This window comes from Carassius gibelio, chromosome B19, assembly GCF_023724105.1.
Source record: "Carassius gibelio isolate Cgi1373 ecotype wild population from Czech Republic chromosome B19, carGib1.2-hapl.c, whole genome shotgun sequence".
Taxonomy (NCBI): domain Eukaryota; kingdom Metazoa; phylum Chordata; class Actinopteri; order Cypriniformes; family Cyprinidae; genus Carassius; species Carassius gibelio.
The window spans coordinates 36,607,753-36,634,958 of NC_068414.1; the positions used below are offsets into that span (position 1 = coordinate 36,607,753).

A 27,206-nucleotide genomic window follows, 5' to 3' on the forward strand; every position below is an offset into this window, starting at 1 on the left:
CATGATTTTTACTTAATATCCTAATGATTTAAAGAAAAATGGATCATTTTGACACAAACGATGTATTGTTGTCTATTTATAACCCCTGAAAGCAAACAGTGCATGGTTATTTACAGCAGTGTGACTAGATCCAGTCCTCGGGCTGTGACTCAGAGAAGTGAAGCTCGGGTTTAGTTGAGCTCTTACCGGAGAAGAGAGAGCGCAGGCGTCGGCCTCAGCGCGTCTCTCCGTGCGTCGGTCTCTCCGCTCCAGTAACTAACGTTAACGTTAACGGTATCATGGAAATGTTCCGTGCGTTCCTCAGGCATCGGTCATATCCTCACTGTCCTCAGATCAGTTCTGTGAGGCGGGAGAATCACGGTCTAGCTCTGTCCTCACGCGAGTCGAGTTGGCTGCGGACATGTGCGGTGCTCTTCTTCATCACCGGATCATCATAAACAGCGAGATTCATCGATATCTCGCGCGCTGCTCCTCGGTCTTCAGTCTCCGCTCGGCCCGCGCTCGCTCGAGTCTCCGCTGCCGTTTCCAGGGTGACGCGCAGATTCCCGCCGGCGCTCATCGTTGGCTCCGCGGTGAATGCGGCTGCCGCGCGCGCGGCGGGTTTGTCATTTCGCCGACTCGCGAGCGATCTTCATCCCGTTACTCCCGCATCGTCGAAAATAAACGCGATATTCAGCGCGACGGTTAGACGCGAGCCAGGAATGATCCTGCGTGGGCGGACCGCGAGCGCATCATCCTCCTCATCTTCATCTCACACTGACAGAAGAAGAAAAACCATGCAGCGCTACAGCGCGCGTCTGACAGACTGAACACACCTGTAATAACGGCCGCTCAGGGTTTAAATTCTAACGTCTTTATCCGTCACGTTTGAAACTTTAGCAACTGCCAGAATTTTAACCGTCGGTCCGGATGAGCGGCGCGCTCCATTCACAACGAACCGAGTTCGAGTCCCGCGGAAGATATCGTTTTTTTTTTTTTTTGTAACGATCAGGTAAAGTAATCAGTTTGTCAGATTATATTAGTGTCGAGTTAGTAGCTTCGCTTCAACGGGTGTACTACTGTACAATTAAAGTTCATTTAAAACGCAAAGATAACTTACTCTTAACATGAAGCTGTCAAGTCCCATTCTGTGAATGCTTCACATTATACAAGTCTGCAAATTAATGAAAATTGAAAAATATATATATAGTTTGAGGGAATTATTTAAAAATTCAGAACAGGATCTATCAAAGTTGTGAATAACACACACTCGCACCAGAGATGGGCTCGAGCTCAGGTCACACACCCACTCAGAAGCACCTGGCTCGCGATGGTTCAGTCCGCAGACATGCTACACAACACAGCATGGAGCAAACCAACTGGTGCAGGAGGGGGGGGGGGGCGGTGGAGTTGGCAAGTGGCACAGTGACTTACAGTTTCCATGACAACACAAGGCTTCAAATCTGTGGATGGCTGTCCTCCATATGAAATAAGAACGAGTATAAAGCAAAAGGAAAAATAAAAAGAGAGAGAAAGATGGTCGGCCAAAGTGCTTTCGCTCCCCCGAGCCATCGCTTAACACACAGCTACATCTCTGTAACTATTGTCATGGTTACCAGCAGAGAGGCTGTGTGTGTTTCATCTCCTGAAATAAAATCACATGTATCTGTGTTAAACAATCCACATTCGAAATAATATACAGTAGCACTACGTGTGTGTGTGTGTGTGTGTGTGAATTTAGCATGTTTGTGAGTAAATATGAGTTCAAGTAAGATTGTAAATGTATAAATACAGCACAAGGACCTCCTGCTATCCTTATTCACACATGAAGGGTGCATGTATATTTCGGTACGTTTACATACACAGAAACACACAACATCAACACACTGACAGCATCTAAACATGAACCCTTTTATACTGAATAAGAAACAACATTGGAGACGTGCCAGTTAATAGAATATTACATTCGATAACTATAACAATAAACGTTAACGTTAACGGCATGTTGACACCAAGAACAATAACTATAACGATAAACATTAACATTACAAGCCAATAAATGTTAATGCAAAAGCATTACAACACCAAGAACAGTAACTTAAACATTAAACGTTAACGTTACAAGCCGATAAATGTTAACGCAACAGCACTACGACACCAAGAACAATAATTTTGACGATAAACGTTAAAGGCATAATGTGTCCAAGAACAATAACTATAATAAGAAACGTTAACGTTACAAGCTGATAAATGTTAACGCAAAAGCACTACAACACCAAGAACAATAACTATAATAAGAACGGTTAACGTTAAAAGCCTGTTGACACAAGAACGATAACTATAACAACAAACGTTAACGTTACAAGCCGATAAATGTTAATGCTAAAATAGTAAATAGCTTTTAGTAAATGCTAAAAGCATTATGACACAAAGAACAATAACTTTTTAACAATAAATGGTGACGTAAAAGGCATAATGAGACCAAGAACGATAACTATAATAAGAAACGTAACCGGCATGTTGACACAAAGAACAACTTTAATGATAAACTTTAATGTTGACACAAAGAACAATAACTACAGCAACAAATGTTAACATTATAAGCCTGCTGACACAAGAACAATACCACTATAATGCTAAATGTGAACATTAAAAGCATCACGTTATTGTACATGATGTAAGAATGAGGTGACATACTGCACATAACATATGACATAACATATCCATGAAGTCAATGCGCCATATTTGCATTCTGCCACATCATCTGACAGAATCACCAGGAACTTTATAGCACAAAAAAAGTAGCGTATAACTACGCTGCTGATTAACTGTGCTGTATGCAAATCGTAGTGTATATGTAAAAACTTAAGTACGTGTATGAGTGTTTTTGTGTGTGTGTGTGTGTATGTGTATGTGTGTGTGTGTGTATATATGTGTGTGTGTGTGTATATATGTGTGTGTGTGTGCGTATATATATGTGTGTGTGTGTATGTGTGTGTGTGCGTATATATATGTGTGTGTGTGCGTATATATATGTGTGTGTGTGTATATGTGTGTGTGTATGTGTGTGTGTGCGTATATATATGTGTGTGTGTGTGTATGTGTGTGTGTGCGTGTGTGTATATGTGTGTGTGTGTGTATATGTGTGTGTGTGTGCGTGTGTGTATATGTGTGTGTGTGTGTATATGTGTGTGTGTGCGTGTGTGTATATGTGTGTATCTGTGGGCATGTTTTTGTATCATATCAGGACACAGCTCTGTATAATGTCATGGGTATGACACAGGTATTACAAGGAGAGGGTGACTTATGAGCACATAACCCATGTCCCATTTTTCAAAACACTTATAAATCATACAGAATGAGTTTTTTTGAGAAAGTAAAAATGCACAAAGTTTCCTGTGAGGGTTAGGGTTAGGTGTAGGGTTGGTGAAGGGCCATAGAATATACAGTTTCTACAGAATAAAAACCATTACACCTATGGGATGAACACACTTTACACAAAAACAAACATGTGTGAGTGTGTGTGTGTGTATATATGTGTATATGTGTGTGTGTATGTGTGTGTGTCTGTGTGTGTGTTTGTATATATATGTGTGTGTGTGTATGTGTATATGTGTGTGTGTATGTGTGTGTGTATATATGTGTGTGTGTGTGTGTGTGTGTGTGTGTGTGTGTATGTATGTGTGTATATATGTGTGTGTGTATATGTGTGTGTGTGTGTGTGTGTACCTGACTCAGGGTGTGGTCTGCTGTCTGCAGGTACGCTGACGGTCCTGCGCAGTAGTTTGTGTCGGTGAGAGACGGGACGGTGATCATTCATCAGCACTGGATGGACCTGAACACACACACACACACACACACACTCATCTCTCTGTCTGTAACACTCACAATCATCATAACAAGGTGACAAGTCCTCCAGAACTTTCAAAAGAGATAAATTACTAATTAATTTTTTATTTCAGTTTTATGTAATGATTATTATATTAATTTTTTATTGCAAAATCTGTCTAATTACAGTAAAAAACCACATTTGATTGTGCGGTTTACACACAAAATTATCATGATTTCTGAAGATCATGTGACACTGAAGACTGGAGGAATGATGCTGAAAATACAGCGGAGCATCACAGAAATACATTACACTTTAACACAGATTCACACAGAAAACATTATTTTATATTGTAATAAGATTTTGCAGAATTACTGTATTTTTCTGTATCTTTTAACAAATAAACAGCCTTGCTGAGCAGAATAGACTCTTTAAAAGCATTACTGATCTCACTGATCACATCCTTCTGAAGAGCAGTGTATATAAAGTAGATCTTCAGAAACTGATGCTGATGAAGCAGAGCCAGACTGTCACTAAAACCAGCAGCTCCCTCTGGTGTTCACAGCTGTCAGTGTGTGTGTGTGTGTGTGTGTGTGTGTGTGTGTGTGTGAGGTCACCTCCTCTTGGTCCAGCAGGTAGAACTGGTCTCCATCTCTGACGCGGAGCTGGCGGCTCCAGCCGGGGGAGTCGTGTGTGTGGCCATTCAGAGGAGTGTGAGGCCGAGAGCATGGAGACACACACCTTCCATCTACACACACACACACACACACACACACACACACACACACACACACACACACACAATCAGCGTACACAGAGTACAACACTTACTTCACAAAGTATTATTCAAAATTCACTGAAATTCACTGAGCACATTTCTGTCTTAATATTTGAGGTCATTTTTTATATTATTTGATACTAATATTTGAAATATTACTAAATAGAAATCTGCATTTTAGCACACAGTTCTGGTAGATTTTGGAACTGATGCATAGAACAATTACCAGTTAGAGAACAACTGTCATATTTATAATTTATATAAAATCATTTTCAATAATTTGTTTTTTAAACAAAGTACTAGCGTATAGAAAGCAAAGTTTATGTCTAAACACAGGAGAAAAACCTGGTTTATATAATGTTATTTTATAGATTAATGTATTGATAAAAAATATGTAATGTTGCTGTGAAAGCAGAAAGGTGTTTACTACGTGTGACTCCAGAAACTGTACGAGGAGAGAGTCTGACTGACCAATCACAAACAGCGAGAGCATGATCAGCGTTTCTGCTGAAACACCACACTACACCGCTGTGGAAAATTGTTTTAGACCTTTAAGATATATTAATGCATCAATGAATGCATCATTTAATTTAATATTTAAAATAAACAAAAAATATGCATAAGCAATAAAATACGTGAATTAAATAGTTCTCAAATTAAACAATAAATAAATATATCTCAAGCAATAAAAAAAGATTAAATGTATCAATTAAATATCATTAAAAAAACTAAAAATAAATTACTTTTACAAGCAATAATAATATGAAATGTATGATTTGCATTATGTTTAAAATAACAAAAAACATTGTTTTAAAAGCAATAAAAAATAAAAATAAAGTATAACAAATATTTAAAATATACCAAAATATAATTTATTTTATAAGCAATCAAACAAATGAATTAAATGTAAAAAATCTATTAAAAAAAACTTGAAATTATCAATAAAATAAAACAATTTAAGAAATTGCATATTTATCCTAAACGATGCAATAGCTAAAAGTGAGCACTGGCGTGTGATTGGCCAGAGCGAGAGGTCGAGACCTGCAGGGCATCATGGGATTGATGACTCAAACCCTTCACAAACACTGAGTGAACTATTTCTGGAAGACAGATCACATCCAGAGAGAAGCGCAAACACCGTCCTGACGCCAGCTTTTGTGTCCTGATCGCCCCCACAGAGAGAGAGAGAGAGAGAGAGAGAGAGAGAGAGAGAGAGAGAGAGAGAGAGAGAGAGAGAGAAAGAGACAGAGAGAGGAGGAGGGGTTAGAGCCTAAGAGATGTCACTTCCGTGACTCCCACTCTCTCTCTCTGTCACACACACACCAGCCCGTTACTATGACGACCGGGCTAAAAAGCGTCTGAAAGCGACCGATATAGCGCTGGAGAGAGAGAGAGAGAGAGAGAGAGAGAGAGGGATTATGTGGAGAGGTTGGAGTCAGATGGAAGTGTTTGAGAGCAGAGATGCTGGGATGAGAGAAGAGGAGCCAACTCTGTGTAACTATGACAACCAACGGGATGTGATCCCCCCCCCCCCCACTCTCACTTGGCAGCTGGACACACTCTCTCTCACGCGCACACACACACACACACACACTGACACACACTCATCCACTCTCACTCACACACACTCTCACTCACACACTCACTCTCACGCACACACACTCACTCGCTCTCTTGCACACACACTCACTCTCACTCATTCTCATGCACAGACTCACTCTCATACACACTCACTCTCAGGCACATAAACACACTCTCTCTCTCTCTCTCTCTCACACACACACACTCTCATGCGCACATACAAACAGACACTGACACACACACACACATACTCACTCTCAGGCACACTCACTCACTCTCAAGCACACATACCCTCTCTCTCTCACACGCACACACACTCACTCACTCACGCAATCACTCACTCTCACTCTCTCACACACACTCACTCACTCTCACGCACACACACACTCACTCTCTCACACACACTCACTCACTCTCACACACACACACACTCACTCACTTTCACGCATGCACACACACTCACTCTCAAGCACACTCACTCTCAAGCACACTCACTCACCCTCACGCGCACACACACTCACACACGCTCACGCATGCACACACTCACTCACTCTCAAGCACACACACTCTCAAGGACACTCACTCTCAAGCAAACTCACTCACTCACCCTCACGCGCACACACTCACTCGCTCTCACGCACACACTGTGAGGCACATAAACACACTCTCTCACGCACACTCACTCGCTCTCAGCCGCACACACTCACTCTCACACACACTCACTCTGAGGCACATAAACACACTCTCTCATGCACACTCACTCACTCGCACGTACAATCACTCACTCACTCTCACACACACTGACACACTCTCTCACACACACTCTCTCTCTCACGCACACACACACACACACACTGACACACACACACACACACATATCCACTCTCACGCACATACACTCTCATGCACACACACTCACTCTCTCACACACACACACACACACACTCATGCACACACACTCACTCACTCACACACACTCACTCTCAGGCACATAAACACACTCTCTCACGCACACTCACTCTTACGCACACTCACTCACTCACATGCACACACACACTCACTCTCACGCACTCACCCACTCACTCTCATGCACTCACTCACTCTCACGCACACACACACACTCTCACACACTCACTCACTCACACGCACACACACTCACTCTCAAGGACACTCACTCTCAAGCACACACACACTCACTCACCCTCACGCGGACACACTCACTCGCTCTCACGCACACACACTCACTCTCACTCATTCTCATGCACACATACTCTCACACACACTCACTCTGAGGCACATAAACACACTCTCTCACACACACACACACACTCACTCATTCTCACGCACACACACTCACTCTCACGCACACATACCCTCTCTCTCGCACACACACACACACACTCTCACACACTCACTCACACGCACACACACTCACTCTCAAGGACACTCACTCAAGCACACACACACTCACTCTCACACACTCACTCTCAAGCACACACACACTCACTCTCACGCATGCACACACTCACTCACTCTCACACACTCACTCTCAAGCACACACACTCACTCACCCTCACTCATTCTCATGCACACATACTCACTCTCACACACACTCATTTTGAGGCACATAAACACACTATCTCACGCATACTCACTCACTCCAGCACACACACTCACTCGCTCTCACGCACTCACACACACAAACTCAGTCTCACGCACACACACACTCACTCACTCAAGCACACTCGCTCTCACACACACACACTCACTCACTCGCACACACACTTACTCACTCTCACTCATTCTCATGCACACGCACTCACTCTCAGGAACATAAACACACGCACACTCACTCACTCTCACGCACACACAAACTCTCATGCACACACACACTCACTCACGCACGCACACACAAACACACACTGTCACACAAACACTCAATCTCACGCACACACACTCAATATCACTCACTCTCACGCACATACACTCTCCATCTCTCTCTCTATCTCACATGCACACACACCCCATACATTTACAACTATTAATTTAAAATAATATAATATGTAAATAATATCTAAACTGTTTTGCATTATGCTTGGTATTTAAATTAATTTTAATTGTGTATATTTCTAAATATATAATAAATGTAAATTCTATATCTCAAATGTAACTTTTGATAAACTTGACAGATTATGTAAATTCATAATCTATTCAAATTTATAACTAAAATAGTTTCCACTGCATTTCTACACACTCACTTGCACACACTCTCACTCTCTCAGACACACACACACTCACGCACGCACACACACACTCACTCTCTCTCTCACACACACACACACTCATTCTCACGCACACACACACACTGACTCTTACGCACACTCTCACTCACTCTCACACTCACTCACTCTCTCTCTCACACATACACACACACACACACTCATTCTCACACACTAAAACACACACTGACTCACGCACACACACACACACACACACACACACACTCTCGCGCACTAAAACACACACTGACTCTCACGCACACTCACACACTCACTCACTCACTCTTATGCACACACACACACTCACTCTCACACACACTCAGGTACACAGAAACACACTCTCTCACACACACTCACTCACTCTCATGCACACACACACACTCACTCACTCACTCTCATGCACACGCACACAAACTCAGTCTCACGCACTCAAACACACACTCACTTAAACACACACACACAATCTTATGCGCACACAGACACACTCTCTCCTGCACGCACACTCACTCTCACACGCACAAACACACTCACTCTCACGCGCACACACACTCTCTCTCTCACACACGTGCACACACTCACTCAAACACAACACACTCAATCTCATGCGCACACACACTCACTCTCGCGCACACACTCACAGTCTTATGCACACACACATTCACTCTCATGCACACACACACTCACTCTCTCAGTCACTCACACACACTCTCTCTGCCTCTCTGACAAACACACACACACATTTGCTCACTGGCTCAAAGACACACACACATACACACAGCCGTTAACGGAGAGCTGTCGGCTCGGTTCGGTTGAGATCTATAAATAAACGCGCGGCCCTCGAGGCGCATCTGCTGTTACCGAGCGCTTCCCGCGGATCACCGATCGCTGTCAGTCACCGGAGGAACGGTTAGCGTTACCTTGTGAAGACACATAGGACATGATCCTCCGGCTCTGGCCGCGATCAGCTCGCTCCGGGGTCCATCACCGCTCCTCCAGCGCCGCACGAGCACAATTACGCGAAGCGACGCGACACGACGCCAGCTGCTGTATTGATCCCAGAGCCGATCGAAGTGATGCGCCGATTGCTCAACGCTCGCCGTCACCGGACGCGCGCGCGCACGCACGCTGGCGGGGACGCGCGATCTGGAGCAGTACCACAGTAAACGATCGAGTACACTGCTGATCTACTGTTCAGTTTAACAAGCTTTCTGCGATGGGGAAATATGCAAATCAGGCACTATCCTATTTAATATGCACTCATTTGCATACTTTTACAGAATAGAACTCTGAATACTGGTTTAAAATCATGATCATTCATATTACGAGTTGAGGTTTCTCCAGAGGGGATTCTGGATCGGTTTCATCACTGCAGAAATCAGAAAACACTGTCATCAGACAGAAACTAACGCATTTCACCGTGTCCTCGGGAGTTAAATGCTGTAGAAATCAGTGACATTTTTTTAAAACAAATTAAACAAACCCCTCAGTAAAAACTTTCACAATATATATAGGAACTTTAATAACTTTCATATATAAATATTTTATATGCGCACACACACACACACATATATATTTGTAGAGAGCATGCATAATTATTAGGCACATTGATACTTTGATCATTTTTTTCCAAGCACATTTGATCAATTCCAAACCACATCAATCATAACTAGTGTTTACTTTGTATTGATATATAATTGTCCATGACGTCTCCTTTTATTCAGGTGTGCAGGTTTTTTTTTTTTTTTTTTTACTGATGAATGAGCCAAAAAAGATTCAGAGATATCAAAAATGCATAAATCCCCATGAGAAATATTCATTATATTCTCCTAAAAATAAATGCACGCTCTGCACCGACATAAATATCTATACACACACATTATATATATATTTTATAGACATTAAATTCTTTAAAAAAAAAATCATGCAAGTTTTTGTAATGATTATAAATGTTCAAAATGTAAATATTTTATTAGTAATAAATTAATGTGTGTGTATTATAAGACATTAGTTATTCAAACTGGAATTGAATAACTATAATTTATAATTATTTTATTTAAATATTATTATTATAAATATTTATATGTTTATATGTGACCCTGGACAACAAAACCAGTCATAAGTGTCTTTTTTTTTCTAAATTGAGATCTATAAATAAATGATCTCTCCAGTGATGTGTGGTTTGTTAGGAGAACAATATTTGAAAATCTGGAATCTGAGGGAGCAAAAAAATTTAAATATTGAGAAAATCATCTTTAAAGTTGTTCAAATGAAGTTCTTAGCAATGCATATTACTAATCAAACATTAAGTTTGATATATTTACGGTAGGAGATTTACTAAATATCTTCATGAACATGATCTTTACTAAATATCCTAATGATTTTTGAGAGAAAAGAGAAAAGTATAATTGTGACCCATACAATGTTGTCTATTTCTAAACATATATACGTCTGTGCTACTGATGACTGCTTCTGTGCTGCAGGGACACAATGAAATAAAGTCAATTAAGATGCTTCTTTTCATTTCTATGAATAGAAGTTTGTGAGAACTGTGTGTCATTACAGCAGAAGTTAATTAGAGGTCATCAAATCTAGTTTTTGGCGATGGTTGAGCCCAGACTCCTGAGGTTTGAAAGAGCTGCTAAATAAAGTGATTCAAAGCAACACAAACATCCCAGAATCCATCACATGGTGCTCATGATAAGTTTTGATTTTGGTAATTTAACATTCAAAAACAAGAGCAGAGGAAAATAATATCAAGTCATTATCAATAAACTGAAAGAGTATTTTTGTGTAAAATGAACTATTTATATCTTACTGTGTGTTCTGATTACTGCTCTAATTACCTGCTCATCCATCACACTAGAAACGGAAGCTCGACTGCATTGCATTATGGGATACCATACTCACGTTTGCCAATGCAGTACTTCATTAGACTGCTTCCAGCGTACAGAAAATATGCATTCTGTGCTCAGCAAAAATAAATCAAATAATAACAGCTATAATAATATCATTCTTCAGCTATACTGTTTATTAAGAAATATTATTAAATTAATTTTATGTTGACATGTTTGCATCCTTTGTTTGTTTTCTGAATTGTAATTTTAAAATACTGTTATGACAATTTCTGATTTCTGATTCTTTTTATAATTTTCAACTTCTAAAAAACGTAAAACTACAATTGTTTCTACACATTTTTTAATTGCAGTAAAATTTACAAATGTAAAACTATACCTAAACTACATTTTGTTGATAAATTATATTCATGTGACATTTAATTTTATATATAAAATGCAATATAGATCATCAACTGTGTAAAATGTAAAATTTTACAATTGTCATTGCCATAATCAGTCAGCTCTTAAGTAGCCATAGTTAGTTCTTAATTAGCCATAGTTAGTTCTTAGTTAGCTGTTGTTACTCCTTAGTTAGCCATATTTAGTTCTTAGTTCTTAGCTAGCCATAGTTAATCCTAAATTAGCCGTAGTTAGTTCTTAGTTAGCTGTTGTTAGTCCTTAGTTAGCCATATTTAGTTCTTAATTAGCCATAGTTAGTCCTAAGTTAGCCTTAGTTAGTTCTTAATTAGCCATAGTTAGTCCTAAATTAGCCATAGTTAGTCCTAAGTTAGTTCTAAGTTAGTCCTAAGTTAGTCATAGTTAGTTCTAAGTTAGTCATAGTTAGTTCTTAGTTAGCCACAGTCATAGTTAGTCCTAAGTTAGCCATAGTTAGTTCTAAGTTAGTCTTAGTTAGTTCTTAGTTAGCTGTTGTTACTCCTTAGTTAGCCAGTTAGTTCTTAATTAGCCATAGTTAGTCCTAAGTTAGCCATAGTTAGTTCTAAGTTAGCCATAGTTAGTCCTAAGTTAGCCATAGTTAGTCCTAAATTAGCCATAGTTAGTCCTAAGTTAGTCATAGTTAGTTCTTAGTTAGCTGTTGCTACTCCTTAGTTAGTCCTAAGTTAGCCATAGTTAGTTCTTAGTTAGCCATAGTTAGTCCTAAATTAGCCATAGTTAGTCCTAAGTTAGTTCTAAGTTAGTCCTAAGTTAGTCATAGTTAGTTCTAAATTAGCCATAGTTAGTTCTAAGTTAGTCATAGTTAGTTCTTAGTTAGCCATAGTCATAGTTAGTCCTAAGTTAGCCATAGTTAGTCCTAAGTTAGTTCTTAGTTAGCCATAGTTAGTTCTAAGTTAGCCATAGTTAGTCCTAAATTAGCCATAGTTAGTCCTAAGTTAGTCATAGTTAGTTCTTAGTTAGCCATAGTCATAGTTAGTCCTAAGTTAGCCTTAGTTAGTTGGCTTTAGTTAGTTCTTGTCAACGACTGCATTAACAAACACAGAGCAGCATCCACACCGTTTCTGCTCAAAAATGAAAGAGTCCACAGAACTCATTTGCACTCATTTAATTTGACATTTCTCTCTCTCCGCACTCCCGCCCACCAGCCTTGCATTCCCACAGATCCTCACATTATATCAGGCGCATCTGACAGAAAGGGCCTATGTGGGGCGAGTAGGTTTGTTACTGGATCGTCTGCAGTGTGGGCATGCATTAAAACGGTACACAGCAGGACAGGACGAGCGATCGGGTGTCTTAATCCACTTACCCACAATGCATTTCTCACATTCAGTGAGTGCTTGCTACATTCAAGAGCTAGAGTCTGATTCTCATATTGCACTTGGATTATACAACAACGACGAGTTAGAAACTCTCTTGAGCTCGTCGTTTATAGCGATGAGTTTCATCCCGTATAGAAATTGTGTTTGCATTCACATTCACGTTCAGCTCATGCAACCGTAGCATTGCATGGCGTTTGGCTCTCAGTTGGTCTTATAGTATAGATACATATATATATATATATAGAGAGAGATATAAGTATGTAGCAAGATCAACAAAGATGGCTTGCTCTTTACTGATCTCTAGTGCAAAACCAGAGTATTGTGTCTCTAGAGTATTGCTGTGGATTGTGAGGGGGTGATCCATGCATAGCATATAAAGGTCATGCGCAGGAGATCAGGTCAAGAGGAAAGAAACGTTTATAAAAGCAGAGACAGTGACAACAATTCAGAAGGAAGAGCGTCCCGGAGGAACCTGCGGATGGGAAAGAAGAGAGAGGTTAGAAAGAGAACCCAGGAAAAACAGGACTAGTTAGGACTGCTAGTTAACTCACCTGTGCTAGTTAACTCATTCAGCTACCTGTACACCAGCGCAGTTGTCTTTGCTCTCGGACGCGATCGCCAGATACTCCGCTCTGAAACACACAAGACAAGCATTTCCTGACGGAAAATACATACACACAGCTGCGAAAATAAATACATGTATTTTAGAATTATTGAGATACTGTTGTGTTTTGATTTGAGTCATTTCGTTCATTTTTATTTCAGATATTTTAGTGCATCAGGTAAAATGGAATAAAAACGAACTACTTGAAACGTTTGTTTTGTTTGAAGTAAAGAAAATGTGTGTTTTTTTCATTTTGGTTTTAGTAAACTTCTACTATTTTGATCCTGTAAAATTTCATTTGACCATTATTATTTTCATTACTGAATATTGAAAGAAGTCATCGAATCATCGCTTAAACCAGTTGAACTGAATTTAATCAGCTATTTTTATATTCTCAATTTTATTTGAATTTTTATTAGTTTATTTTACACATCTGTAACATTTCATCTCTAGTTGTTTTAGTAAATTACGCAAAACTAAATGAAACTGAGAAATATCGATTGGCAACTAGCTGAAATGAAGTTTTTGATATTTTATTTGACTTTATTTTAAGTGACGTCATGATTTTAGTTTGAAATGTCACACACATCGTTGGTCAAAGCATTAATACCTTTTTTATTAATATTTTGAATACATTTTTATTTTCATATTTTGCATTTTTATTTTAATCTTAGCTAAAGTTTTAATAATTTTGTTGTGTATTTTTGTCTTAAGTCATTTTAATATATGTATGTCTACATATTTTTCAATTTGTATTTTTTCAGATTTAGTTAAACTCAATGACAATGTTGCCTTGACCACTAGTTGAAATAAAAGGTTTACAATATTCTATTTTATTTAACAGTCAGTCAGTAGTTTTAGTGGAGTGTAGTGAGTGTGAGACTGACGCGCTGGCTCTGAGCGCTTCCTCTCCGGCCGCGGCGATCTTCCTGTAGCAGTAGATCATCTCCACCAGGAGCCAGAGCTGCAGGCCGATGATGGACACGTACATCATGACCTCTGACACGATGGACGCCGTGCCCCGCGTGGCTGCAACACACACACACACACACACACACACACACACGCTCTTACTCTCGCTCACAATCACTCAGATCAACTCCCTTCACAGACTTCCCCAGCTGAAAGTATTTCTGTCTGAAGAAAGACCAACATAAATGGTGAAAGCCAAAATATGAAATGCAGCGGATGAGATTTTTCATCTGAGATGTGGAGACAGGAAGGATGGCAGCATGGTGAGGTTATTTTTACACAGAGATTAGTAGCTCTAGCAGTAAAATCTGTTGACTTCATCATATGCCAATGGTGGCACTTTTTGTCTCTTTTCCCCAAAGTTTGCATGACTGTAACTGAAGATATCATAACACCCTTTAGGTTTTGCTCATTCACAATCTCTTCCTTCAGTTTCCTCATTTTTAAGGCTCTTTATGGGTTATTTCCAGAGTTATGAGGATCTCAGTGTGGCTCAATATCCATAGTGGAAAACTAACCATGGGTCAGTGTGCATTCAGATGATATTTACTGTATTTAAAGAGGAACGTCTATCTCATTTCTCTCTATCTAAACAAAAGCATAGATCATACCCGCTTGAGTGAGAAAAACATCATCTCAATCTGATTTTAGGTTCTATTTATTTCACTTTTCCTTTGGCGTCTCCATATTTTAAGGTCCAGTATGGTTGTTTCCAGGGAAAGTGGGTAGCAGTTGCTGAATTTTTCCAATTTTTAATGGTCAAAACCTTGCATTCAGATGATATTGGTTGTATTAAAAGAGGAACGTCTGAAGAACAAATAACGTTGAAACTGGAAACACATCTCGTTTTTCTCAAACGATCAAAACTGTTGAATTGAACACATCTGTCCAAGTGCCAGAATTACTCTTTTGCCAAAGTTTGTGTGCCTGTAACTCAAGAAATATTAAAGTTATCTCAACCTGTTTTTAGATTATGGCTCTTAAGCTTATTTTAATATTTACTGGAATTAAAGAGCGATGTCTGAAGAACAAATCCTTTTCAAACTAGTAATGCAGACTCTATTGAAATCAACAGTCTATCTACAGAGCCGTCTCAGTGACACAAACACCAAGTGCACTTTGCATACAGCCGATGCCAGGCATGTTTAATGTTCTGCATGTGTTCCTCAGAGAGGTGCGGTGTGTACCTTTGGCCACGACGGTGAGGTGCACCTCTTTGCTGGCGGTGGTGGAGAACTCGTAGTGTTCGTAGGTCAGCACTCGGTTGAAGATGCAGCGGTAGACGCCGGAGTCGTTGAAGGTGACGTTCAGGAGGTCTACAGACGCGTCCTGGAGGTCAAAGGTCTTCTTGCTGCCGTGCCACTCCATGCGGTCCTGAAAGCGTTCGTCGATGATGCTGGACGCCTCGCCGTCGTAGCTGTAGATCTGAGCAGTGAAGATCCATCAAGATCCACTCTTTCTTCCTCTTTTAAACACATGACTTCTACAGTCAGTTAGTTCCCTTTAAAACAATCCATTTTTATTATAAATCTTATTTCTTTTATTTGAACTCTTAAGTGCATTTATTTTAACAATGACTTATTTTAATTTAATTAATACTTGTTCATTTATTTAGATATTGACTATTTTAATCATTTTTAAACAATGTTATTATATTCACATCAAATTTCTATTATTTTAAATCAAATGCTATCATGGATTTTAGTCATTCATGACTTATTTACATCAAATCTGATTAATTTTAATCAATGTGTATATATATATATTTTTTTTACTAATGTTTTATTTGCTTTATGGTGTTTGCTTTATATTTTTTATTTACATAAAATTTAATTTTACTTAACATTTTAATTTAATATATTTGACTTTTATTTATTTAAATTAATGTTTTTTTTTTGGTTAGTTACATATTTTAAACATCATCTTATCATCATTTATTATACATTTTATTTAATATATTTGAATTCTTAAGTGCATTTATTTTAATAATTTATTTCAATCAAATACTTGTTAATTTATTTATATATTGACTATTTTAATAATTTTTAATCAATGTTATTTTTTATTGACATTAAATTTCAATTGTTTTAATCAAATGCTTTTGTTTGTTTTAGTAATTCATTTATATTTTTTTACATCAAATTTTATTAATTTTAACCAACATATTAATTAAATATATTTTACTAATGTTTTATTTTAATCAAATGCGTTTGCTTTGTATTCTTTATTTACATCAAATTTCATTTTAGTCAACATTTTTATTTTTTATATTTAACTAATGTTTTAATTATTTAAATCTGATGCTTTTGTGTAAGTCATTCAATTATTTATTTACATTAAACTTAATGTAATCAAATTCATTATATTACTAGTTATTACTATTTTATATGAATCAATATTTGAATGAAATAAAAATGCTTTTGTTAGTTTATTTATTCAGATACAAATTTTATTTTTAGCAATTTATTTATTTTAACAATGTTGGACTTCTTTTGTTCGAATGATTTTTGAGTTATTGTTCTTATCAATGTATTTATTTGAATTAAATGTATGAAGTGACTATGCGTTTCTTTAAATCAGTTTCTGATAAAGCATCGGTCCACACATGTTCCTGGATGAAGCATCACATGAGCTGAGTACAGTGCACGAGTCACATGATCTCCTGTTACGATGGGAAGAGTTCAGTGCTCAGTCTGATATTTTCTTCTGTAATGAGCATTTCACCAGACCCCTGTGTTTATGTTCAGTTATTCTGCTTTAGCGATGCATTGCCATTAGAGTAACAGAACTGACCGTAAACAGAGGAGCTGCTGAAAGTGCTCATTAGTGACGGGCTGTGCATCTGAACTGTGGTGTGTTTCTGGAGCTTCTCATTCTGAGGATGATGCTCACATGCACGAAGTCTGCTTCTCCTCTGGCTCTGAACAGCCAGTCCACGGTGGCCGAGGCCTCCACCTCTCCGCGCATCTTACAGGAGATGCATCCCAGTTTGAAGGGCTGTCCGGCCACAGCTTCGGTGTCTGAGTCCACCTCGGCACACGCTCCGCTGCAGAGAGACACTGCGCAGAGACACTGATCACCTTCACCTTCACCTTCATCACAGACACCATACACCTGCACTGTGCTCCTCACACACTCACCACACATTTCATCTCACTCAACTGCTTGTTCATTCAGTCATTTATTTATTTATTTTAATCTACCTTTTCATTTATTATGGCAAGTTTAGTACTTTTCACTTAACTTTATATTCATTTTATTTTTTTTATTTTTACCAAATGCATTTTTAAATCATGAATTATTTATCTTAACCAACTTTTTTTTACTTTCATCAATTTACTCATCAATTTTAATCAAATGTATTAATTTTTGGTCATTTAAATTTATTTTCAATTACTTAATAAATAATTTTATTTAAATAAAAAATTAATAGTTTTTTTGTTTAGTTTCTTTTGTTATATCAATGCATTCTCTTTTTTTACTCATTATAGCACTGTATTTTTATTTTATGTATATATTTTAAGGAAAATATATTTTTATCAATATATTTTCCTTAAACTTGTATTTATTTGCACCATGGTTTATTTATCTAAATTATTTTTTCTTACTTGCAACAAATGTTATTTTGATCATATCTTTAAATTATTTAAAAAAATGTGTATATAACATTATTTTATTTATTACAATTTATTTGAATCATGTTTTTTTTTCTTTAAATTGCGATTATAGTAATGTATGTATTATTTATTTATTTAAATCAAATTGTATTTATTTATAAATGTTGTATTTATTTCAATCAAATGATTTATATATAAAAAATAAATATAATATAAAATATATTTTTAATTTAATTTAATTATATGTTGCTTTTTAAATCATTTGTTCATTTAAATACATTTTTATTAATTTTAATCCATTTTTTAAACTGATTTTCCGTTTCAAACTCATTTATGTATTTTTTCAGAGCACTGAATGCATCAAGAAGTGCTGCATGGGGTGTGAGATCTCGGTGCTCTCTGGCTGTGTGGGAGAGTATATATTTAGGAACAAGAACTCACACCCTGATGAAGGCATGCAGATGTACCTCAACAAAAGAGTTTTAATGTATAAAGCCAGTGATGCAATAATAGTTATTTCCCATTATTGCTTCAATATGTATTTGACCTTAATGACACTGTCATCTCTGGGCTTTGGCCGTGGTTAGTGTTTCTGAGCTGAGACTCACCGCAGAACGAGCAGAACACACACAGGAGCAGCAGGCGTCTCTTCATCTTCATCATCATCATCACAGCAGATAAACTCTCTCTCTCTCTCTCTCTGTCCTCTAGAGCTGGATCTTCATGTCCCCTCAGCAGAGCTTCAGAAGAGTCATGTGACCCAGCAGCATCCGAAAGAGGTTTAGTGCAGAACCGGGCCAGCGGCTCCTGAATCCGCCGAGGGCCCCGACTCTCTTTCTTACCGACTCTATAAAATCAAAGCAGTGTCCTGAGATCAACAGCAGCTCTGTTTAGATCATCTGCGCATCTTTGACATGAATTATCTTAATAAAGCGCGCTCCGGATACACGTTCATTTTAACACATTCCCACGCAGCGGTCATGCAGACGGTCACTTGCCTCCGCAGTGCACTCCTCAGGCATCAGACGGGCGCGTGTGATCGGTAAACGCAGTTCTGTCGGTGTACAACGCCATTCTGCGCAGTTCCCAATGACGCTCGCTCTGATGCATTGCGGTAAAAAACCCGGGCCGCGCGCGCAGCGCATCCGAGCGCGCGGTGACGTCACGACGCTGCCGGCAGGTGCGGCCCCCTTCAAACATTCCTGCAGTGAAAAATATAATCATAATAATGAGATTAATTATCGTTAACTATAATAAATAGTGTTCCCGTTCCATACCACATCAAGTTATTGAGTGCGTGACTAAGAAGTATTATTATTTTCGAATGTGATTTTAAACATTTCTATATAATTTGTGTTTATGTATTTATTTAATCAGGGACAATACACATTAATAACACGTAAAACCAATGTTAAATGCGCAAAAATGGCTTGTTTTCATCTATAGTCCCAGAGCAGGTTGATGTGAATATATAATATAATAAAATAAAATATCCGTTGTTAAATCTTTCAGATCAGCTATTTGGAGACATCTAGTTAACTGGCATTATATTGTAAAATAATTATGTTATCGAGGTTTTATATGTCTTTTTTAAAATATTAAAACATAAGACCTAACTTGCAACAACAATATCAAAACATTACAGCGATCAAGAATAAGTGGGGGAATTCAGAGAGACAAACATTGTTAATAATTGCTAAATAATGCGGGATGTTTTAAATATTTGTGAACATCAGTCAGACAGCAAGCGGCGCGCACGAACCGCGTACTGCGCGAGTCAGCTCATACATATTAATGACGCACGCACAACGTTCCGGCAGCGCATTCTAAGTAATATTCATGCGCCCGGCCTTCCGCTCGCAGCATCAGCGGTGACAGTCACGTGGATGCTGCATCGATGCACATATTCTGTTCAATTCTTTTCTATTTAATTCTATAATAAAACAGGCAGACGCGCCGCGCCTTCATTTATGAGAACACTAGAATTACTACTTTATGAACTACACAGAGTTTATATTACACGAAGGGCGTGTCTTCAGGAAGGGGGCGTGTCTCTCTTTCTGTTCCGCAGACAGAGCTCCACAGTGAACGCAGGTGAGATTAAAAACACTTTCATATTTCATTTCGCAAAACTGATCAGATCAGTAGATCATAATCTAACGTTACACGTCGGATCGATAAACACACACCCGGTCATTAAACGAGCGGTGTGTTGTGTGTGCACAGTTGAGTCGTGTAGGATCGGATCTTTGCCGCATGTTGATGTAAACACTCATGATAGAATCGCTTGATGGGTGTTGTTATAGTCTGCTATGAGCTGCTAGTTAACGGTGAAGGAAACGCGGTCTGTGTGAGGGATTGACCGGAGAGGTTGTGTGTGATTATATTTACCCGTGTTATCGGATCCGCGCTCGGCTCTGGCTCTCATCTCCTCCGCGGTCGCGGGTGTTTCTCTCCCCGCAGGATGGAGCAGCTCGTCGGCCGCAGTGCTCCGCCAGGCCCGGTGCTGCAGGTGTGTTTCCCCAGCGTCCGCGCCTCGGTCCTGGAGAATCTGAACCGGCAGCGCGAGGAGGGTCAGCTGTGTGACCTCTCCATTCAAGTGCAGGGTCAGGTGTTCCGCGCGCACCGGTGTGTGCTGGCCGCATCCTCTCCGTATTTCCACGACCAGGTGAGTGTGCAGCCGATTTCACACTGTAACGTTACATCTTCTCGAAAGCCTGAATAAATGCCCTCATTTATGACGGTTTGATTTCAACGGTTTGGTTTTGAATTTGATTGACAGCTTGCGATCTGCATGTTGCTGAGGCCACGCGCCCGCCGCATACGTTTTAAAGGCCAGTGTCGTCGATATCGATACTTCTAAACTACACTTACAAATTATGACATTTATTAAATTGTAAATTACTATGAGTAAAATTGCAGTAAAGACTGCAGTGACTGTTTAACGGTTAGAAAAAAAATTTTTTTTTTAATATGTGTAAAATAGTATCAAAAAGTTATTTCCTGCACAAGTATTCACTAACATGGATTATTCTTGTAATTCAATGCATATTCTACACATTATTATTTAATTTTTTTTTTGTTGGTCAAATAAACAAAATCACTGGTTAATATCTCTATTTTATTTATTTGAGTATACTCATATTGGTCATCCGAGACTATTACTAATGCCTACTAACAGCAGACATATCTTTGTACAAACAGAACATTTGTTAAAAATATTATCAACGCAGATTAAATAAGACGAATGGAAGAATCGAAGGCTGATGCAATTACGATGGTAATCTATATACATCATAAAACCTAACATTTACCAATCTAATCTGTAAACCAGTAAATTCATTAATCGCCTTACCTTTGGAGATTTAAGACAAGTTTTCTCTAAAAAGTTATTTACAATATTTTTTAAATAGCTTAACATTTTCAGGAATTCAAAAACTAAAGCTTCGTCTTTACAACAATCTTCAGAGGAGAAAAAAGACAAGAACGTTTAAAAGAAATGTTTTCTTAACTTCATTCCTCATTGCAGTCAGAGTCAGAAATTCTCATCCTAAATTTTCGCATGTTAAAAAAATAAAAATACGTTATATTCCTCTCTATGTTCTGAAGGCTTGTCCATATTGCATTCACACAGATTTATACAACATTTTACTCCTAAAAACATGGTCAAACTGTGTTTGTTTTCGGTCTACTGACAGCATTTTCTGATTTATGGAGTGATGAAAAGACAAATCCAAAATCCCCTCTGGAAAATCAAAGAAATTTTGGACCAATTCCAGATTTATGTTCTGGAAATGTATGCAAATGAATGCATATACTAGAAGATAATGACTTATTTGCATATTTAAACATAACATTTCAGAAAACTGGAAATACAAGACAATTGTCTTATTGCACTGGGCCAGACAACTATAGTGATGTCTGTTAGTTAGAATTTTTAATCTGTATTTTTAATCTGTAGTGTCTTGCCTGTTTATGTGAATCTGGTTATTTAGCAACAGAAAAGCTTAGTATGCTACAGCAGACATTACAACACTTAACTGGAGCGGCTCTGAACACTGCGGTTCTGTTGCCAGGTTCTGCTGAAGAACGTCACCACGGTGTCGCTTCCCTCCGTCATGGACCCTCTGGCCTTCGAGAGCGTGTTAAACTCGGCCTACACGGGTCAGCTCAGCATCGTGCGCGATGACATCATCAACTACGTCACGGTGGCCAGCTTCCTGCAGATGTGGCACATCGTGGACAAGTGCACGGACATCCTGAAGAGGTCACGACCTCTGGTTCAGCTCAGCCCCGGCGGGGCAGCGTCCTCCAGTCACCAGTCGCCCAGCAGCTCTGACTGCTGCTTCGCCGATCAGGAGGACGGGGAGCGAGCGGTGGGCGAACAAACTCTGGAAAAACGACCACAAAGTGCGCTTCCGCCTCTGGCCACATGGAGGCGTCCGACTCAGAGCAGGTGGAGCAGAAGCAGCCTGACGTTCCCCGTCCGAACCGAGCCCGAATGCAGCCCGAATACGGGAGACGAAGGTTTCCACACATTCCCCATCTCGACTTTGCCGTCGATCGAAACTTCGGACTTCGCGAGGCACCGAATCCGCGCTCGCCTCCGAGGAGCGAAGGAAGACGAGGAGCAGCGACGTATGGAAGCAGATGAAGGAGTCGGAGAGCCGCTGGATGAAGACAAAGTGAGGGTGAAGTGTGAGGAACACCAGGCCGGTGAGTGGAGCTTCTTCATCACTGCAGTTTAGCGCCCGTCCACCAGGGGGAAGCGTGGAGAACCGACGTGTTTTTGACTTGTTGTCTGCTCTTGTCTTCTCTCAGGAGCCGTCGAGTCGGACGGACGTCTCAGAGAGAGCGAGACGGACGGACTGTGGAACCAGTGGACTTTGTCAGACGCCAAGCTGCTGGACGAAGACGAGGAGAACGAAACAGACGGCGCGTTCGAGACCTACGACGAAATCGAGAAGGCCACGGGGCAGATCTCCCAGCGTCCTTTGCCACCGCCGACGTCCGACCAGTTGGCGCCGGGCCCGTCCGAGCTCTCCTGGGTCTCGCAGTCGTCCTCGTCCTCCCCGTGCTCTCCTCTCTCTGCGACTCCCAAAGTCCACTTCTGTCACTGCGGCAAAGCGTACACGCTGAAGAGCATGCGCGACCGCCACGTGAAAATGCAGCACCTGAACCTGCGTCCGTTCGCCTGCCCCGTCTGCTCCAAGAGCTTCAAGATGAAGCACCACCTGACCAAACACGTCAAGACTCACGGAGGCCTGCGTCCGTACGAGTGCGCGCTCTGCGGCAAGAAGATCGTCTGGAGAGACAGTTTCCTCAAGCATCAGGCTCACTGCCAGGGAACGACATCAACAACGACGACGCCCGGCTGTCAAAACGAGGACGCAGGTGCTCCTGGACAAGTGAAGGTGGAGCAGGATGATTATTCATTACAGGACGAGGAAATACACTCTTAAAAGTTAAAGTTCTGAAAGAGGTTTTTCTGTTGAACGACAAACGAATGCCATTCCTTTCAGTCAACAATCTGTGGATGTTAAAGGTTTTTAATGAAACCATCGATGCCAATAAAGAACCTTTATTTTTAAGAGTTCACACACTCTTAATAATAAAGGTTCCAAAAGAGGAATCGCAGAAGAAGTGATCTGTTCTTAAAACAACCATTTTTTATTAGCGTGGATGTCGAAGGTTCTTTCCACTGGGAAGAACCTTTAATGGTTCCATGGATGTTGAAGTTTCTCAATGGCACCAGTAAACCTTTATTGTAAGAGTGTGGGCAGTCATTTGCCGTGAACAAAGGAAATAAGTATTAGTTTATCTACTAATTAATTAGTGGAAGTACATAGAGGAAATAAACTCTTTAAAATTAAAAGTTCCAAAACAAGGTTTTTGCATCGAGCCTTTCAGTATTTTTTCTTTCTTAGTGTGGACAACATTTTACATTTCATTTATGCATTTAGCAGACGCTAAAGTGACTTGCAGTGCATTCAGGCTATACATTTAGTTTCTTTTTTTTACCAGTACGTGTGTTCCCTGGGAATCAAACCCTGGGCCGTTGACCATCAATGTCCATAAAACCTTCAATTCTAAGAATGTCTTTTCCAAAATAAAGAACCTGTAGTGTTTCAATGGATGGTCAAGTTCTTCATGGAACATTTGGGGCCCAATAAAGCCCCTGTATTTTTAAGAGTGCAGACGGATGTCACCGTGAGCCGAGATCAGTGTTGGTTTATCTACTAATGGTCCACATATGTAGCAGATCTGAATATATTCTAGAAGCACTGTTTTAAAACAATTAAACTCTAGTAGTTTGGTGTGTGTGTGTGTGTGTTCCAGAGGCGTTTATCTGTTAAACATGATCATGTACGCACGCACACGTATGTGCAGAGGCTGGTTAACCCTCGACTCACCCTTTAAAGTCTACTGTGTTTGGTTTGTGTGTTAGATGCTGAACACCACTAGACTGTACATAATAATGATATTAATGCAGTGTGATTGTTTTATATTGTCAATAAAGGCATTTTATTCAAATCCATTGCAGCGTGAAAAGTTCAGGGGATGTTTATTTCCTTCATAATTCGGTAACACTTTACAATAAGCACCAATTAGTTAATGCATAAAATTAACTAACAATGATTGATACTTTTATTGATGTTCATTTTTACTATTCATTTAGCTAAATAATGTTCATTTAAACATCTGCTAATACATCATTAAATTCAATAAGTTGTTTCTGTTGATATTCGCTGAGATTATTAAATGCTTTAGACGTATTTCCTTTCTTAGTTCATGTTAATGTTATTGTGAAGTGTTACCTATTACTCACTTGAACAACTCTCTTGTGAAATACCCAATATAAACAGAATCTGGATCTAATAACTGAAACCAAATCATTCAAATTAAAGCAACACAACGTGACATTAAGACCTCCATTTTCACAAAAAGCACATTCACAAACGAACACTGATCAATAGTTTTGAACAAAAGCTATACTCTGTGTGCTAGTTCTGCGGAGTGACAAATGAGGTTATAAAAGTACAAATATTCCAGGTAGTCTCACAAAAATAATCATAGAATTTGCTAAATACTGTAAAATAGACTACATGTCCACTACCCAGAGACAGCTGTGCAATAATTATATATACATGAATATTTATTAGAATGCATAGTGTCCATTAATAAGTATACACTCAAATTAGCAACACATGTTTCGGGCAGATTCCAGAATTGTTTGATCATTAAAACACTAAAACATCACTACAGAGGTATTTCTGTTCAAACACCCAATAACAGCAAATCCACATGAGATAGATCTGTTCAGTGGCATGCCAAAGTTTGGGAACCCCTTGCAGAATCTAGAGATAAGAGAGATTCATGCAAAATGCATGTTATGTTTTATTTAGCACTAGCATGAGTAATATTTTTTTTTATATAAAAGACGTTTACATATAGTAAAATAGCCGGAATTATTAAAATAAGCCCATTCAAAAGTTTGTGACCCCTTGGTTCTTAGTACTGTGTGCTGTCACCTGATGATCCTCGACTGTCTTTCTGTTTTGTGATGGTTGTGCATGAGTCCCGTGTTTGTTCTGAACAGTTAAACTGAGCAGCGTTCTTCAGAAACATCCTCCAGCTCTTGCAGATTATTCAGTTTTCCAACATCTTCTGCATATTTGAACCCTTTCCAGAAGTGACTGTATGTTACTGAGATGCATCTTTTCACACGGAGGACAACCAAGGGAATCAAACACAACTATTACAGAAGATTGAAACATTCACTGATGCTCCAGAAGGAAACACGACACATTGAGAGCCGGGGCGTGAAAACTTTTGGAATTTGAAGATCAAGGTAAACTGCACTTCATTTGTTGCAAGTATCTTCTGTTGCTTCCGAAGGGCAGTACTAAGTGAAAAAAAAACAAGTAGAGATATTTCAACAAAATAAGAAAAATTTGGACGTCTTCATCCTGTTCAAAAGTTTTCACACCCCAGCTCTTAATGTGTTGTTTCCTTCTGGAGCATCAGTGAATGTTTGAACCATCTCTAATAGTTTTGTTTGAGTGTTTGAATGGGCTTATTTTAATAAATAAGGCTATTTTTTTTGGACTATGTATAAACATCTTTAAGTCAAATATCTTACTCAGGATGGTACCAAATAAAAAATAACATGCAGTTTGTATGATCTCTCTTATTTAGTTAAAATGATTCACATTTTCACAGATTCTGCAACGGGTTCCCGAACTCTGGCATGCTACGGTGCATGAATGTGATTAGAGCACACCAGGAATCATCTGCTACAGAGCTACAGGGAGGCACTCATGAGTCGACCTCTGAACCCGCAGGAATCATGGGTTTCCTTCAGGACGGAGAGCATTACTAACATTCACACGCACCGCTGTTACAACGTACTGAAGGTCTTTCATAGAGTTAAAAATAAATACGATGATCACGTTTACACACTGCCTCATTTTCAGTTGAATTTTTAGTGACTTTGTTGTGCTTTTTTTTTGTTGAAATAGCTTTAATAACTTTGTTACATTTTAGTGAAAATATGTTGTGCATAGTCATATTATATATATATATATATATATATATATATAGTTTTAGTGTTTAGTTTTATTTTTTTAGTGTTTAGTTTTATTTTAAGTGAATATATTTTTTTTTAAATAATGAATTTTATTTTTTAAATGTATTTATTTTTATTCTTACCTGACCCTATCACCCATTCACGCTCTATGACTTGGATTGGAGTTATTATAACTTGGCACAATGGAAAGAAAAATAAATATGTTTAATTTGAGTAATGCACATGAGCAAGCACAGGCTTTCTGATGATTTTATGAAGGTAAATAAGAAAAAGTGAAGTGATAAACTTAATGTAACATAAAATATTAATAACGTTTCTAAATTTAAAATGAATAACACTTCAAAGTTTGAAAATACAACTTTTAACAGATC

The 27,206-nt window shown here is 39.0% G+C and overlaps 4 protein-coding genes across 11 annotated transcripts in view; 1 reads left to right on the forward strand and 3 right to left on the reverse strand.

Annotated features, from left to right (window-relative positions):
- LOC127978610 (ras/Rap GTPase-activating protein SynGAP-like) overlaps window positions 1–9,597 on the reverse strand; it is a 43,324-nt gene extending 33,727 nt beyond the window's left edge. For 2 of the 5 annotated variants that reach the window (XM_052583391.1, XM_052583392.1), the window contains exon 1: window positions 187–891. Coding sequence is in view for 2 of the 5 variants with exons in the window: in XM_052583389.1 (XP_052439349.1) it covers window positions 3,709–3,814; window positions 4,426–4,556; window positions 9,364–9,385 (259 nt within the window). In the remaining 3 variants the exon portion in view is untranslated. Of the gene's footprint in view, window positions 1–186; window positions 892–3,708; window positions 3,815–4,425; window positions 4,557–9,363 lie in introns of those variants that run through there. The other 3 variants (XM_052583389.1, XM_052583390.1, XM_052583393.1) reach the window with 3 other exon arrangements.
- A 3,226-nt stretch (window positions 9,598–12,823) lies between these two features.
- Window positions 12,824–19,410, reverse strand: LOC127978632 (sodium channel subunit beta-1). 2 transcript variants are annotated; one of them, XM_052583433.1, is made up of 7 exons: window positions 19,244–19,410; window positions 18,854–19,092; window positions 17,521–17,687; window positions 15,816–16,053; window positions 14,544–14,685; window positions 13,604–13,684; window positions 12,824–13,524 (listed from the first exon to the last, which is right to left on the reverse strand). In XM_052583433.1, exons 2-6 carry the CDS (start codon window positions 18,912–18,914, stop codon window positions 13,618–13,620), a joined length of 675 nt encoding a protein of 224 aa, XP_052439393.1. In that variant the 5' UTR covers window positions 18,915–19,092; window positions 19,244–19,410; the 3' UTR covers window positions 12,824–13,524; window positions 13,604–13,617. The 2 variants fall into 2 exon arrangements, with proteins under 2 accessions (XP_052439393.1, XP_052439392.1); XM_052583432.1 differs by having other exon boundaries at window positions 18,854–19,392.
- A 783-nt stretch (window positions 19,411–20,193) lies between these two features.
- On the forward strand, window positions 20,194–24,783 carry LOC127978616 (zinc finger and BTB domain-containing protein 22). 3 transcript variants are annotated; one of them, XR_008158570.1, is made up of 5 exons: window positions 20,414–20,509; window positions 20,709–20,913; window positions 22,322–22,961; window positions 23,067–23,936; window positions 23,984–24,783. XR_008158570.1 is itself a non-coding variant. In XM_052583407.1 (4 exons), the coding sequence occupies exons 2-4, from the start codon at window positions 20,710–20,712 to the stop codon at window positions 23,705–23,707; spliced, it is 1,485 nt and encodes a 494-aa protein (XP_052439367.1). In that variant the 5' UTR covers window positions 20,194–20,339; window position 20,709; the 3' UTR covers window positions 23,708–24,783. The 3 variants fall into 3 exon arrangements, 2 of the variants coding, with proteins under 2 accessions (XP_052439367.1, XP_052439366.1); XM_052583407.1 differs by lacking the exon at window positions 20,414–20,509 and adding an exon at window positions 20,194–20,339 and having other exon boundaries at window positions 23,067–24,783; XM_052583406.1 differs by having other exon boundaries at window positions 23,067–24,783.
- LOC127978633 (transmembrane protein 65) overlaps window positions 24,744–27,206 on the reverse strand; it is an 8,386-nt gene continuing 5,923 nt past the window's right edge. The window contains exon 8 of the mRNA XM_052583434.1: window positions 24,744–27,206. This exon is cut by the window's right edge and continues 1,360 nt beyond it. The gene's annotated coding sequence lies outside the window, so the exon portion shown is untranslated.

Coding starts and splice junctions, on each gene's coding strand:
- LOC127978616 (XM_052583406.1), top strand. Junction 20,914..22,321: donor CTCCGTATTTCCACGACCAG/GTGAGTGTGCAG, acceptor TTCTGTTGCCAG/GTTCTGCTGAAGAACGTCAC. Junction 22,962..23,066: donor GTGTGAGGAACACCAGGCCG/GTGAGTGGAGCT, acceptor GTCTTCTCTCAG/GAGCCGTCGAGTCGGACGGA.
- LOC127978632 (XM_052583433.1), bottom strand. CDS start 18,914: ATGATGATGATGAAGATGAAGAGACGCCTGCTGCTCCTGTGTGTGTTC. Junction 17,688..18,853: donor TGTGTTCTGCTCGTTCTGCG/GTGAGTCTCAGC, acceptor GTCTCTGCGCAG/TGTCTCTCTGCAGCGGAGCG. Junction 13,685..14,543: donor GAAGCGCTCAGAGCCAGCGC/GTCAGTCTCACA, acceptor TGTGTGTTTCAG/AGCGGAGTATCTGGCGATCG.